The sequence below is a fragment of the Cariama cristata genome, unplaced genomic scaffold (assembly GCF_000690535.1).
Source record: "Cariama cristata isolate BGI_N322 unplaced genomic scaffold, ASM69053v1 scaffold10256, whole genome shotgun sequence".
NCBI classification, from domain to species: Eukaryota; Metazoa; Chordata; class Aves; order Cariamiformes; family Cariamidae; genus Cariama; species Cariama cristata.
This window is the reverse complement of record NW_009623809.1, coordinates 2835-16884: the sequence shown is the minus strand read 5'-3', so window position 1 is coordinate 16884 and position 14050 is coordinate 2835. Positions and strand designations below refer to the sequence as shown.

At 39.0% G+C, this 14050-nt stretch overlaps 1 protein-coding gene across 1 annotated transcript in view; it reads left to right on the top strand.

Moving 5' to 3' along the window:
* CRIM1 (cysteine rich transmembrane BMP regulator 1 (chordin-like)) overlaps positions 1-12807 on the top strand; it is a 28179-nt gene extending 15372 nt beyond the window's left edge. Inside the window, exons 5-10 of the mRNA XM_009702910.1 lie at positions 3499-3714; positions 3864-4085; positions 8649-8843; positions 9654-9776; positions 11189-11376; positions 12161-12807. Coding sequence (XP_009701212.1) covers positions 3499-3714; positions 3864-4085; positions 8649-8843; positions 9654-9776; positions 11189-11376; positions 12161-12337 — 1121 coding nt within the window. The 3' untranslated portion in view covers positions 12338-12807. The remainder of the gene's footprint in view (positions 1-3498; positions 3715-3863; positions 4086-8648; positions 8844-9653; positions 9777-11188; positions 11377-12160) is intronic.
* Positions 12808-14050: the final 1243 nt, after the last annotated feature.

Sequence of the window (14050 nt, the reverse complement as noted above, 5' to 3'; positions counted from 1 at the left end):
GGGGGGGGAAATTAAGAAAACAACAACAAGCGAAAGATTCAGTTGTGGATACTGTTCCAGGAGGAGCAGCCAAACAGCAAATAATAAATACAGAATATCGTATTCCTAAAGTCACATCACTGGAGAGGGATGTTATTTTCCACTCGCACTAGCTGGAATTCAGGACTGCAGTAGTCACTGACCTTATCACAATGATTTGTGTATTGTTGTAGGGGACAGTATACCTCATGTGGATGGCGACAGGTTAACATGTCAGTCTAGCATCAGATAAAAATTCAAGATTTAAAATTTGAAATATAGGATGGTTGTTCCAGTTCCAGCAATTCTCTTGTTAAGTCCCCAAGACTCATTCCTGATGGCACTCTACAATCAGCATACTTGTACGTATTGTTTTGCCTAGCACATAAAGACACCTCAGAGCATTCAAGTAAGAATAATGTTAATTTTGGTCTTCCAGCAGTGCCAGCGGCTAGTTACTTTGTGTATGGAGAATGAGTTTGGGTAAAACCATTCATAAGCCTAATGTTTAATTCATGGAAGAAAGATCAATATGAGATTAGCAGTACGTATCCTCTCACACTACACGTTTCTTGGGGATGAGATCAGTGTTTGATTCTGAGCACCAGCAATGTTGGTCTCTTTTATACAAAAGAGCAGTTGCTTACCCAGTGGTGTCCGTTCCCTTGAGATACAGCATCTGCCTAGCTTTCTCTGTCTGACATCTTTCCAGCTTTCAGAGTACAAGTCACCTAGCTTCTGTGTTAGCAAAGTCATACTTGGTGTAAACTCTTACAGTGCTAGGGCAGACACAGCATTTTTTTTAAAGTGATTGCATATATCAGTGTATGAATTAATATGGCCAAATTACTGCCAGTGTGGTTTTGTTTCCCCCACTGAGGTTTTATATTTGTGAGAGACGTGCTTCTGATTTTATTTTGCAATGTATTGATTCCCCAGTGACGTTGTTAAATAAATGTCACGGCTTTCAGTAGACAGGAATGCAGTTTGGAATCGTGACACTGCGAGCACGTCACTCGACTGTGTCTGGCGTAAGGACATTGAAATAATTAGCAATGCTGATGTACTGAGTTTTGAATTGCACTGTTAACCTAACAGGGAAGTGGCAGCTCTCAGAGGTCATTTTTTAGACTGAAAAAAAAAAATGGTTACTTTCAATTCCATATTTAGTTAGTTTTCAACAGAGCAAGATATACCTTGACTGCTACAACATTCGTCATAACCTTGTTTCTATATATGGAGAGGTTTAAGTGGATTGTTACAATGCTCATGAAGAGCTCCAGGTTTCCTGTAAGATTTAGGAAGCCATTAACTGCCAGTGTTTTGCAGAACCATGCTATCCAGAAAGTGTGTATTTGCTTGGCTAGTTGCTCCTTCAGGAATATAGCAGTTGTACATTTGGAGCAATTCAGCTGCAGTGATAAATCACGATCAAAGCTGCTAAGGGAGCAGTAAACAATACCGTATGTACAGCAGTACTACCTGGTTATGCTTTTATGATTATGAGCTGGAGTAAAACAGGCCTCTGCCTTTGCAGAGAACTAAATGCAAAGGAAATGCAAAGGACTCAGAAAATTTCCAGAAAATAGTTAGTATTGCCTTTGCCATGGTGAGCTAGGATGCCATTGCATAAGATGTAATATATTGTTCCAGCTGAAATAAAAAACAAGCAGTGACAAGGCAGCAGACCAGCTATCTGACTTCAGGTGAATGCTACTGAATCACATATGTGGTGCATAAATGTAAGCACTAGGAAAAGCACAGCATAAGCGAATCAGTGAAAGAGAAAATATTCCCTGAACGAAGAAATGCATGAGTACTTTGTGGCCAGAGTGAGGCTCGGGGGCTTCTACTGGTCATTCTCCCGAAATGAAATAACTGAGTGGTGTGTCTGCTGCGTGGCAATGTCCGAGAGCAAAGGGCACCAGCGCCGTTCTCCAGACAAGTACAGCGGTGCTGCAGATGTGCAGAGAAGCACATGCACTTTCTGAGCCTTCGACTGCCTAAAAGACTAGAGGAGCTGCTATCCATTTAATTTTTCTGTCCTTCCCCAAGGTATTTGGATTAGGGTGATGTTCACATTAGGCATCTCTCTAATTAGGTAGGAGAGAGGGACCTTCAGAAAGTGGTTTAGAGCTGTAGAGTCGTTTCCTGGAAGTCACTTTCTCTTCCCCTCCATTCATAGCACAGGAAACCTGAGGCAGCTCAGTTCTTAACGTAGGCACCTAACTTAGTTGTCTAATGTTAGGTGGGTTGAATTCAGGCTGAAGGACAACATCACTTATAAGCCTGAAGCTTTATGTTGCAGCATGTAGCTTTCAAACTCGTAGCTGAATAAAACATGGATGGAAAAAGCTGGTGGCCTAACTCCAGGTCCAAAGCAACCAGCGTGGTTGGCTGGCAACTGTCATTGCCTTTCTTGCCCCTTACGTGGGGGTGGGCTTCAAAGCATTTTAAGCAGGCTATGAGGATGCAGTTCGTGGCATAACCTTTTCTTGATGGTAAGTGCTTAAACACTTTCAAAGTGCAGGACAGGTTTCTTTTTTCTTTTAAAACACCAAGAGGTAAAGAGAGTTCCCCGTTTTTAATACCCCAGTGGTTGGAGGACACTCATGCTGAGCAAGGGAAAGGGTTGCAGGTCCTTCTTAACTTGAAGAGGTCAAATCTCTTCTCTAAACTGCCTGATTAGAGGCTGGGTGAGTCTTTTAGCCAGGGCTGTAGAGGTGATGTAATTAATTGTTTGAAAAGGAATTAATTTGGTGAGATACAGTCAGTGGAAATAGGAATCTACACACTGTGGCATCTCCTTGGGTCCAGTTTTCACTTCAAAGACTGCAGATTATTTATTTATTTATTACTGAAACAAAGTGATGAAGCACTTCCACCAATGTTAAGTGCTCACATGATTTTAGGGGTTTGGGTGGGGGATTCTGTGTGTGGTTTTTTTTGTTTGGTTGTTTTTTTTAATCTGGCACTAAATGGTGCAGACATATCGCTCAGGAAACTTAAAGGCAGGTAGTTGAATCTGGACTTCCTAAATCCCAGACAAGAAGCATACTTATCCATCCTTTCAGGAATTGCACTGATGCTAATATTTAGCAGTTAAGAAACTGTCTGATCAGTACAATTTTTCAGAAAATGACAGTTGTCTTGTGGAATTTCTACATCACAGGTTGGTTTGATTTGTTTTCTGAAATGCCAAGAATGCTTGCAGTTATCTCTGATGGATATTAACTAGCATTTATTCAGACTGATTCTCAATTTGTTTCTTGTTTATATTTTTCCCATTTTCCATGAGAGGCAGGTGACATAAAGTCAAAAGTGACATAAAGTCAACAGAGCTTCATTAAGAATGTATTTAGAGCTGGTTTTGTTATTCCTAATATTTTCAATAATAACAGAAATTAGTAATCTTGAGTACGTTTGTAATCATTAGAGTTACAGTTGATTATGCCTGTCTTCTAATTCTGCTTTTCCCAGATGAAATAATTGTGCAGAAGCCAGAGCTCACCAGTCCATCAATCTGTCATGCTCCTGGTGGGGAATATTTTGTAGAAGGAGAGACATGGAATATTGATTCTTGCACACAATGTACATGCCACAGCGGCCGTGTCCTGTGTGAGACTGAAGTCTGTCCACCTCTTCTCTGTCAAAGCCCCACCCGCACACAGGACTCCTGCTGTCCACAGTGCCCAGGTATATATTGGTGTGTGGCAGATCTTTGGAAGTACTGAGCCAACGTGTTACGGTTCCATTGTGTTCTTCAAGAGTGAACCCTCTGTTGAGGAAATATGAGGGAAGTTAGCTACTGTAAGTTAAATAACTTCATCTGTTTATATTTACAGATGAGCCTCTTCAGCCCTCTTCATCGAGCAATGAGAGCATGCCCAGTTATTGCAAAAACGATGAAGGAGATATTTTTCTGACAGCAGAGTCCTGGAAGCCTAACGTCTGCACTAGCTGCATTTGCATGGATGGTGTGATTAGATGCTACTCTGAGTCCTGCCCACCGGTATCCTGCGAGAGACCCGTTTTGAGAAAGGGACAATGTTGTCCTTACTGTATTGGTGAGCAAATAAAAATAGCTGATAACTTGCTGTACCCTTTCTTGGGAATAAGAAAGAAATTTTATTTCCAAATTGAAGTATGTTCTCCCTGTTGTGGGGAGATGCAGTTTGTGCCTTCAGTTGAACTGGAGAGTGGAATCTGCAGAGGGAGCTTCGAGGATCGTGTTCTGTGGGTTTTAGGTAGAAGTGCACGAAGATATAAATGTAATTTGCCTACAAACTTGAGAGGACATCCTCCTGAAAACTTGGTAATATACCTTGCTAGATGAAAACATTACACAGAAATTGTTTTATTTAAAGGAAGATATGCCAAGTAACACATATGTTACGTCAAGATTTATGTGATAATGTGAAGAAAGTATTGATTACAACTGCAGATGATAAGGTGTAGCGTTAACGAACTTTCATGGACTGGAGAAGTGTTAAGACATCTAAATTAAAATACAGGAAAAAACAGGAAGTTCATTAAAGATAGTTATAGAAGAGGCAAAATAATATATTTGAGAAAAAAAATTGGGAAAATAATTGTTTCTAATACATTTAAAAATGCATAAAGAATTAAGGGCCATACACTGGTTTTGAATTTGGAGTTGAAGTAAATGATGGATGCTGTAGATAGTGAAAATTGCCAGGCATTTTTAAAGTTGCAGAATTTGAGATAACTGATCACTTTTTCATTATATTTTGAATAGGAATATTTATTTACAGATTACTTTTTTTGTGAGTTCGCAGCAAGTGCAAAGGCTGTAGAACGGAAGCTGCTGATAGAGAGGAATTGTGTAATGCGTTTACTGAAATTAAGTCTTTGCAGGATTGTTGGAAAGCATTCAGAGCTTACTATAACCTTAATTTCCAAAATTAGTAGGGGGAGATACAGTAGAAAAGAATTTAGTAAAAAGAAATGTAATAAAACTGACAGGCTTTAAGTATCCTTAATTGAACATGTGAATCCACTTGCCCATCTATAAACAATACAGTTCTTCATCAGGAAGATGTCGGAAAGGTGGCAAAGTCCTTTCAGATATGTACCGTTGATATAGCTCTTGCAAGTCGTTGCAAATAAAATCTCTTTAATAATAGGTCATACAGTTTTATGGGATATGCAAGGAATTCCATCAAAGAAATGCCTGGAAAAGTTAGAAAGTATCAAAATTTCAGTTGCCCGTGGAACCCTGCTTAGATTCCTGATGAGGACATATTGAGGGGAAAGTACTGTTATCCTAGTACTGCTTTCTCATTATGGTTTGCATACAAAATGGGGAGGATCTGAAGTTTCCTTGACAACTGTCTTTCTGCAAGCTTTTCTTCCAGTGATTGACTTTGCAACCATAAAGATCATTTTAATCCAGAATACATTTTAACGTTAAAAAGAAAAACAGAGTGTATGCCGAATTGGGCAGTCAAACCGGTGGAGACAGAACATGAGCCTTAGTACCGTACTGGAGAATTCTTTAGGTCGAGGAAGGGATGCACCACAGGGACTAGTGCCATGAACTACAAAAATAAAACCTTTAGAAGTTTGTGCCTACACCTTGCATGTCAGGTTTACAAATACACGCACGCAGCATGTAGATAAAGCTTTAATTAATTTACTTTGAATCCCATATAGTTGCACAATGTTGCAAATACCTAAATGTGTGAGCTGCAAAAGCTTAATGATTGGGGTTTTTTTAGTAGCAACTGCTCAGCAATACGAAATACAGAAGCCAGATTTTAATTAGGGCTCAGATATGAAGAGTTTCAGTGACGATACATGTTATTAATCCAAGTTGTACTATGTTGTCAGAATGTTTTGTGGTCTAAATAACTGAAATTCATGGAAACAACTTTTTTTAATGGTTCCTCTTGCCTGTAAGAGGAGTACGGTCATGCACTTAATTTTTGTCTTCTTGGTTCTTACTGTTTTACTCTTCATTTCTTGAGAACTGTGAAGCACATCTTTGTACGGATTCTTCCTTACTATTTCATGTAATAGCTGATAAAATGTTTAGTAGGCAAACTCTGTGGAAACAGGCCTTCTTCATTTATTGGAATTTCAAAAATTATGCAGGGTTTTAGCACTGTATTTTATTCTGCTTCTTTCTGGATCCAGATCTGGTTAATGCCTAACAAGTTAGTATAGATTCAAGCTCACAATTTTACCTTGTCCTTGGATGATTTGTAGTTTGTCTGAATCCTCAAATTCATCCTGTGTGTTCAACATTCTTCTTTCTCATGCAAAGAAAGATTAATTTGGAAAGATAACCGTCTACTTTAGGAAGGATAAAGGGATATCTATTTCATTAGAGAGAAGATTAGTCTTCTGCAGAAAACAGAGCATTGACTGTTTGTTTATTTACTGGATGAGAATGATTTACTGGTGCAGCTAGAGGAAATTTGAGAGGAGACAGGTAGAGCTAGACGCAATATTCTGAACTGCATTTATGTATGTGGGTTTCTTACTGCAAGTCTCTTGTTTCCGCTGTCCTTGAGCGCTTGGTGGTGGCGTGGCCTTCATCTTCATCCTGTGCTTATACTTGCCTAGAGATGGATACTAAAACGGGAGGTGCGCACAGGGTAATACTTTCTTAGGACTTAAAAGTTTCGTCTTGAGGTTCAAAGGTGCAACACCGCTATTGTGATTTTACCTTTGTTCATTCTTCTAAAAAACATTTACTGTATTAAATTGTGATGTGTTCTTTACAAACTGGCAAATGCCTGAGCAAGTTAAAGGACTTTTCCAGCCAAACCAGCTGCTGAGTTGAAGGAGCGGTCCTGAGCGAGGCAAGGTAGCACTTCAGGAGCAGATCAGCCCTGAGTGCCCGGGGAGTGCTCAGCTTTAGGTCTGCAGAGGTCATGAGCAGCCGAGGACTGCTGGGGCTGTGTGCCTCGCCCTCGCCCCGGCCATACCTACTTTCTGACCAACACAGCGCTCCGCCGGCTCTGTATGCCAACACGCACGTCATCTATGGAAGAACCTAACGTGCTTTCTGCAGCTTGTAGCCACCTTTTCCTCAAGGCTCTTCCTTTCCCATGTCCGCCCCCGTATTCGCTTACAAAATCTTCTGCTTGGAGAGGTTGGGACCCATACCGACAGCCATGGAAACCATGGGATACCCATACCAAGGACCTCTGGAACATTTGTGGTTTTCAGATAATTCCGTTAGTATTTTCACAATAGTACTTCTTGCCCTCTCCTTTTGCATTTGAATTTACTCTGCCCAGATCTGTTGCACTGGGCTGCTGACTGCTAACCTTGTTATTCTGGATGATGTCAGTCTATTCTGTTGTCACTAATTGAAAGCTGTACTGGTGGCCAAATTATTTAATGAGGCTTTTTATTTATATTTGGGAGGTAATTCTAAGTGGCGTATTTACATATGTAATCTGTGTGAATGTTAAGCCAGTATTTCTCTGACAGCTTAAGAAGTTACTTTGTGATTTCATTCTGTTATCTCATGCGTATCCTTAATCTGCAAATTCATGTCATCAGCGGGTTTCATCATAATAATTTCTGCCTCTAAGAAACTTAAAGAGGTAGCGAGAAGCTAAGATGAAAATGAGGTGCTGCCTGGCTTTTGGAGGTTCTGCTGTGAAGTTTTATTTTGATTATCTATATTATCTATTATCTACAAAAAACATCCTAGGCTAAGCAATTCCTGACTGTCTTCTCAGTGAAATAGAAGGTACACTGCAGACCACCTAAAAGGCTTCCATAGGATGCAGCATTAAAAAAATGGTGTATTGAATGCTCAGGCAGAAAGTGTAATGCTTCTTTTAAGCGTTTTCCCAAAACCTACTACCTTCATCGAGTCCAGGTCCCTATTACTGTGTCAAAATCTATCTGAAAAGTTGTTAGTTTTACAGTGCTCAGTCTTTGGGAAAGGTGTTTGGAGCCTCACTTTTTTCGAGGATTAAGATCACACCAATTTCCAATTTGTAGAATACTAACCATGAAAAAATGTACCGAGTTTGGTTATTGCCCTTTTCCTGGGGTTTTCCATTGATGCAGTAACGGGGAATGATCAGATCCCCTTCGAATCTGTTTTATCATAATAAATAGTCTAAGCACTTCTAGTTTTGACACCTGAGAGTTGCTTCATCCTTCTCGGCAACCTGCCTAATCTTTTCTTCAAGTATTCCAGGCTGAATTCATCTTTCTTGAACCTTGGTAATTAGAAATGTAGGTAGTTTGGGTTTTTTCTTAGTTAAGTAGGAATTAGGAAGAAACAAGGAGGAGAAGGGGTAGTTGGCAGTCTCAAACAGTCAAATGTAAAAAAGTTCAATTTTTCTTAATTTTCACAGCCCTTTTGATACCATCATTTCATGTCCCAATCATTCATCCTCTAGCTTCTTGCACGAGGACAATGAGGAGAAGCAGCGCAGGCTAATTACATACTTCATGAAGAAGCAGAAACGACACTTTTTTTTAACAAAGATTTTCTGGAAGATGTAGAGAGGGTCTTTTAATTACAGCCAGGATTTCTTTGTAGCAATTGTTTCACTTTTGTGTTTGGGGACGAAATCAGATTTGTGTGTGATTGGCCATTATCGTGTGATCCCACCACTGTTTTCCTTCAACAGAAGACACAGTTCCAAAGAAAGTGGTCTGCCACTTCAGTGGCAAAACGTACGCGGACGAGGAACGCTGGGACATCGACAGCTGCACACACTGCTACTGCCTGCAGGGTCAGACGCTCTGCTCCACCGTCAGCTGCCCACCCCTGCCCTGTGCTGAACCCATCAACGTGGAGGGAAGCTGCTGTCCCATGTGTCCGGGTAATGCGATGTGACAACTCAGATTATTGTAATGCAGGTTTTCCAGGACTGATGATAAGGGTGGTGTTTTAATTGGGTTTTTGAATGTCAGTCCATGTTTGAACAGGATCAAGAAGACAAGAGTCATTTAGACTTCAGGAAAATTAATATTCTTAACAGATAGGCATATTGTACAAATATAGAGTTTGAATTTTACTTATTCTGAGAACTGTGAACTCAAAGATTAGTTGCTTGCCCCTGCTCTGTCCTTTCACAAGGTTATGGAAATACATTAGTGAAGTAAGAATATTCTTACATCTCTGCAGATTCTGTCAGTGATTTAACATTTCAGTCTTTTCTGAGACTCTGTTACTTTTCATATATTGCATTGCTTTATTTATCATTTTAACTTGGCTTAAAAGTAATATGAAATTTTCTTAGCTGTGACACAAGGGACATTAGAATTGGAACTGGTTTTTAATGCTAGTCCTGACATACTTCTGCAGGACTTTGCTCATCTTAGTCAGTTGGTAACTACTTCCGACAGGACAACTGGGGAGATTCAGCAGTACTCCCTCCTGCAATTCTCCTGCTTTGAGGATTACAAAAAAAGGCAGGCAATGATAATGGCAGCAGGCACGTATCCCGTGTACAGTAGGAAACAGGTTTTAAAACGAAATCCCAGACTAGTAATGGTGAAAATTCTGAAACAAATGAAAGGATTCATAGGACAAAGCACTGCAGATGGCCAAGGATATTTCCTAAATTAAGAGCAGGACTGGGAAGTTAAGCAGCCTGTCATTTGCGAAACGCATTTATCTCATTTCACAGAGATGTATGTACCTGAACCTACTAACATCCCCATTGAGAAGACAAATCATCGAGGAGATGTTGAACTAGAAGTACCAAACTGGCCAACACCAAGCGAAAATGACATCATCCACATTCACAGAGGTAAGATCTGATACAAACCGAGCCAACTTAGGTCTGTGTTTATTCCCCATGTTTTAATGCATCTACTTGTTCTATTCAGGTAGCATCTTTATAATCCTTTGAAAAGGTGGTTATCTGAGAATATTCTTCGGTGCAGAACCCTTACATGCACTTTGCTTTGAGTAAAGATGAGTCAGTCTATTAAATTACATTTATGCAGTTTGGTCTCATTATCATTCCATCTTCAGCGTGGAAGAAACATCTGTGTTGGTGTGACAGAGTTCTATAAAATTAAGAATGCGATAAAATGATGAATGAGGAATTATTCTGCAGTGTCTTTTCTGATATAAAAACTAGAAAGCAGGCTGTTGTCAGGCCACTGGAGTTGATAGACCTTCATTTGATCCATTTGACATTCTTATATTGATAAACAAAAATGGAAAACATGTACGACAACTTAACATACATCACAGATAAATGTCAGAGTTAAAAAAAACACTTCAAGTATAATGACACAGAGCTAATAAAGTTGTCAAAGGATGTAAATCCATCTTTTGTTTAAAATTGTGCTGAAATCGTTATTCTAGGATAGGGGAGACACTCTCTGACACGGTCTTTGTTAATCTTTTCTAATTGAAGGACTACCTAAACTTGTATATTTTTTTTAAGTATCTAAGGATGATCTCATAGCATACTATTGTGTGGAGAAAGGATATATGAAATGTAACTGCTTTACATAATTGTAAGCCTATGCTTTTATAATTACAGCATTTTCATTTCTCACAGGTGTTAGTACCTGGCTTGCAGCTGTCCTGGTTGGGGATTATAAACAGACTGCAGACTCTGTGGGAGTGTTGTATATGGCATTGAAAATGACCGTTCTTTGCAATGACACGCAAAACTTGCTGCCGTCAAGTAGACCGCCAGCAGTCTGCTTTCACAGGCTGACGGGTGCAAGTATCGTGATACGTTCTCAACAAATAAGAGAGTCACCACATCATAATTGCCTTACCAGTTTTTAAAAGACAAAAAAAAAAAAATATACTTTCATCCTAAGACTTCTGGGTTTTCCTCAGCATAGGAACACAGGCTGATTTATTTTTTTTTTTACAAATGGGAATTTGGTTGTGGTCAGATGAGATGGTGCAAACACAACTGAGCTAAGAGGTTATTGTCAGACTTGCTTGTTACTGCGCTTTAGAGTCCATCCTATTTCCTCTCTTTTTGATGGCTTGTTCCCAGTTAATATAGTCACTGTACAAGATACTAGCTTTCAGTTGTTCTAATTTATAGAAATAAGGTGACGTTTCAGGGGAGAAAGTCCAAATTGATATGAGTAACAAGAACCACGACTGGGACTTTCATGATTATGTTCTTCGTTACGGTCAAGGCCTGTTTATAATGACGACCGAATGCTGACGTTTGCCTTGCAGACATGAATCATCTCCAGGGAGAGTACAGAAGCGGCAGTGGACCTCACCCAAGCGAAGACGCGTCGGTTAGCTCTGTTGCCTTGGTGACAATTCCAATCACGATAGCATTGTTGCTGATCATCGTCCTTCTGTTCGTCAATCAGAAAAAGCAGTGGATTCCAGTGTCCTGCTACAAAGCTCCGACAAAGGTGCCGTGTGTATGTCTATTGCCAGGCTTTCACTTGTTTGGAAAACAAAATTCACTAGAATATTGTGTAGGATGCAGCTGAGTTCACATCATGTGAACTCTCTTAAATTATTTTCTCCTTATGTCTTCAACTGTTTTGTACCAGTCTGTTGGTATTTATTTAGTCTCCTAAATGATTTTTTTTCACTATCAAACAAAAACATTTCCTGCTCCATATAGTAATGAGTTGTCACTAGACAGAAATCAAGCTCAGCAAAAAATTTTTTAAAAAATCCAACTCTGTATATATGTAGGTAAAGACATGCAATTTTCTTATCTGCAGTCAAACTCTTAAGAGAATATTTTTGCTTTCTTAACTTTCATCCATTTTAAAAGTCTTGTCCAATGTCGGGTGCTGTATGTACTAGTAGCGTTTATCACATTTTCTAATAACTGCCTCGTATGGTTCTGCCATTAATATTTTAAGAGAGATCTCGGGAAATATCTACCAATTAAATATTCTGAGACTACCAAAAAAAGGAAGAAGCAGGTAGCTTGGAAATGAACAGTGAAAGAGCATGGCTTTGTTTTGACTAATAGTTCCATCAGCGGACTAAGCCCTTACTCCATATTCAAATGCCTTTTATATCATAAGTTTTTACCAGGTTTAGCAAAAGTCCAGACTTTCATTGCCAATTTCCTTTTATTTTGTGCTTATGGACTTGAACCGCAAAGACTTTTTTTTAATTATGTGCGGAATACAAAAATTTTTTCATTTACTCAATATTCCCTTTCTGTTTTAACAGCCTTCTTGCCTAAACAACCAACTGGTATATGTGGACTGCAAGAAAGGTACCATGGTCCAGGTGGACAGTTCTCAGAGGATGCTAAGAATTGCAGACCCAGATTCAAGATACAGTGGATTTTACAGCATGCAGAAACAGAACAACCTACAGGCAGATAATTTCTATCAAACAGTTTGAAGAATTGCACCCTTACCAAGGATTTAAGAGAGAGAGAGAGAAAGAGAGAGAGAGACTAAGTCTGCTATTAAAATAAAACTAGAATTGTGCACTTGCTTAGTGGATTGTATTGGGTTTGTGACTACATGTACAGCTCTAAGACCTTACTGGGATGAGCTCTGACTCCTGCAATGTGCCAGAAAAAAGCATTCCCACTTTTCCTTGAGATAACTGACCAAGTGTTTTCTTAGAACCAAAGTTTTAAAACTTGTTAAGATGTATTTGCTTGTAACATAGCTATAGAGGTTTTTTTGGGAGGGGGAATCAGGGGCTAGGGGTAGGCAATGAGGTAAAAGGAAGCTTCAGAGAAGAAAAGCTGGTCATGCTTGGCTGGAGAAGAAAATGAATAAAGAATACTGCCGAGCAGCGGGATAGTGTTTTTTCCTGTTGCTCTGAAATAGCATCTGTTGCAGCAAAGCCTAACCCCAGGTAAAAAAAAAAATACGAAAAGGTCTGAGGTTTTTTTTTTTTTCCAGCTGTTGCTACGGTAATATACTCCTAGAACAGAATTTGTCACATCACAGGTGTGGTGTAGCTGCAAATATTTTTCTATATGATGAGAAGCTGCAGTAGTTAATGAAATAGCAAGGAAAAGGTTATAGCAGAAAATAAAGGGTGGGTTTATTAAGGATGTGTAAAATTATACCTTGTGCTGCTTTTTGTTTTTATTTTTGTTTTCTTCAAAGCTGATTGGCTAGATTAGCCAGACTTCGGCAGAGTTAGCAAATGACTGAGGCCTAAGTAATTCCTGATATGAGCACTGGATCTTTTGACAGCAGTATTGAAGGAAGGACGGTAGGAAAAGTCAAGAACACCGTGCAGTTCCAGGGGCTTTTGTTTGTTTGTTTTGTCTGTTGTGGTTTTGTTTTGTTATTTTATATCAATCTCTGGTTGTTCATACAGGAGAAGGAAAAATATTTTTATTGGACAAAGCTCTTGCTTACAAGAGAGTAAAAAAGAGACTGTTTTAAGGTTGTTGTTGTTTTTTTTTTTTCCTGTTGATGTTCTTATTTACTGGTATGCAGATTTAGAAACTACTTCCATGCTAGGAAGCTGCTTAATTTTAATTGTATATTACTCAAGCACCTTTTTTGAAGCTCAGAAAAAAAAAGGAGATCATGCTTCTTTAAACTTTAGCATTATAGGAATATTTATGTAAATATAATTATGCTAAAAACAACAAAAAGTATTTGTATGTTTGTGTATATATATGTATATACAGATGCATGTAGGTATACATATGTATATATACGTGCATGTGTATATACACTATACATTTATATACTGTATATATAAAATGCTATGTATACAGTATATATTTTTTCTATTTTTTTTCCTGTTGAATGTATTTTTATCTGAGAGAGATTTTACCCAGAGCAGAAACAGATAAACAGGCATTCCATATCAGCGCTTAATCGCTTGTGAGTTTAGGAAAGACAAGAAAAGAGCATCTCATTCTACCTACAGTTTGGTTTGGTTTGATTTGAAAGTGTTTGTATGTGCGCGTGCGTGTGTGTGTGTGCACTCTTGTGTTTGCGTGTGTACAGTACGTGCACGATTATAGCAGTAAGCGTTGCTCTTGCTACTTGCTACATTTCAGGGTGTTTCTTATTTTTCTTTTCCTGCTTAGCCTTAAAAAGGCTTTTTAATGAATGCATTGGCTAGAGACACTGA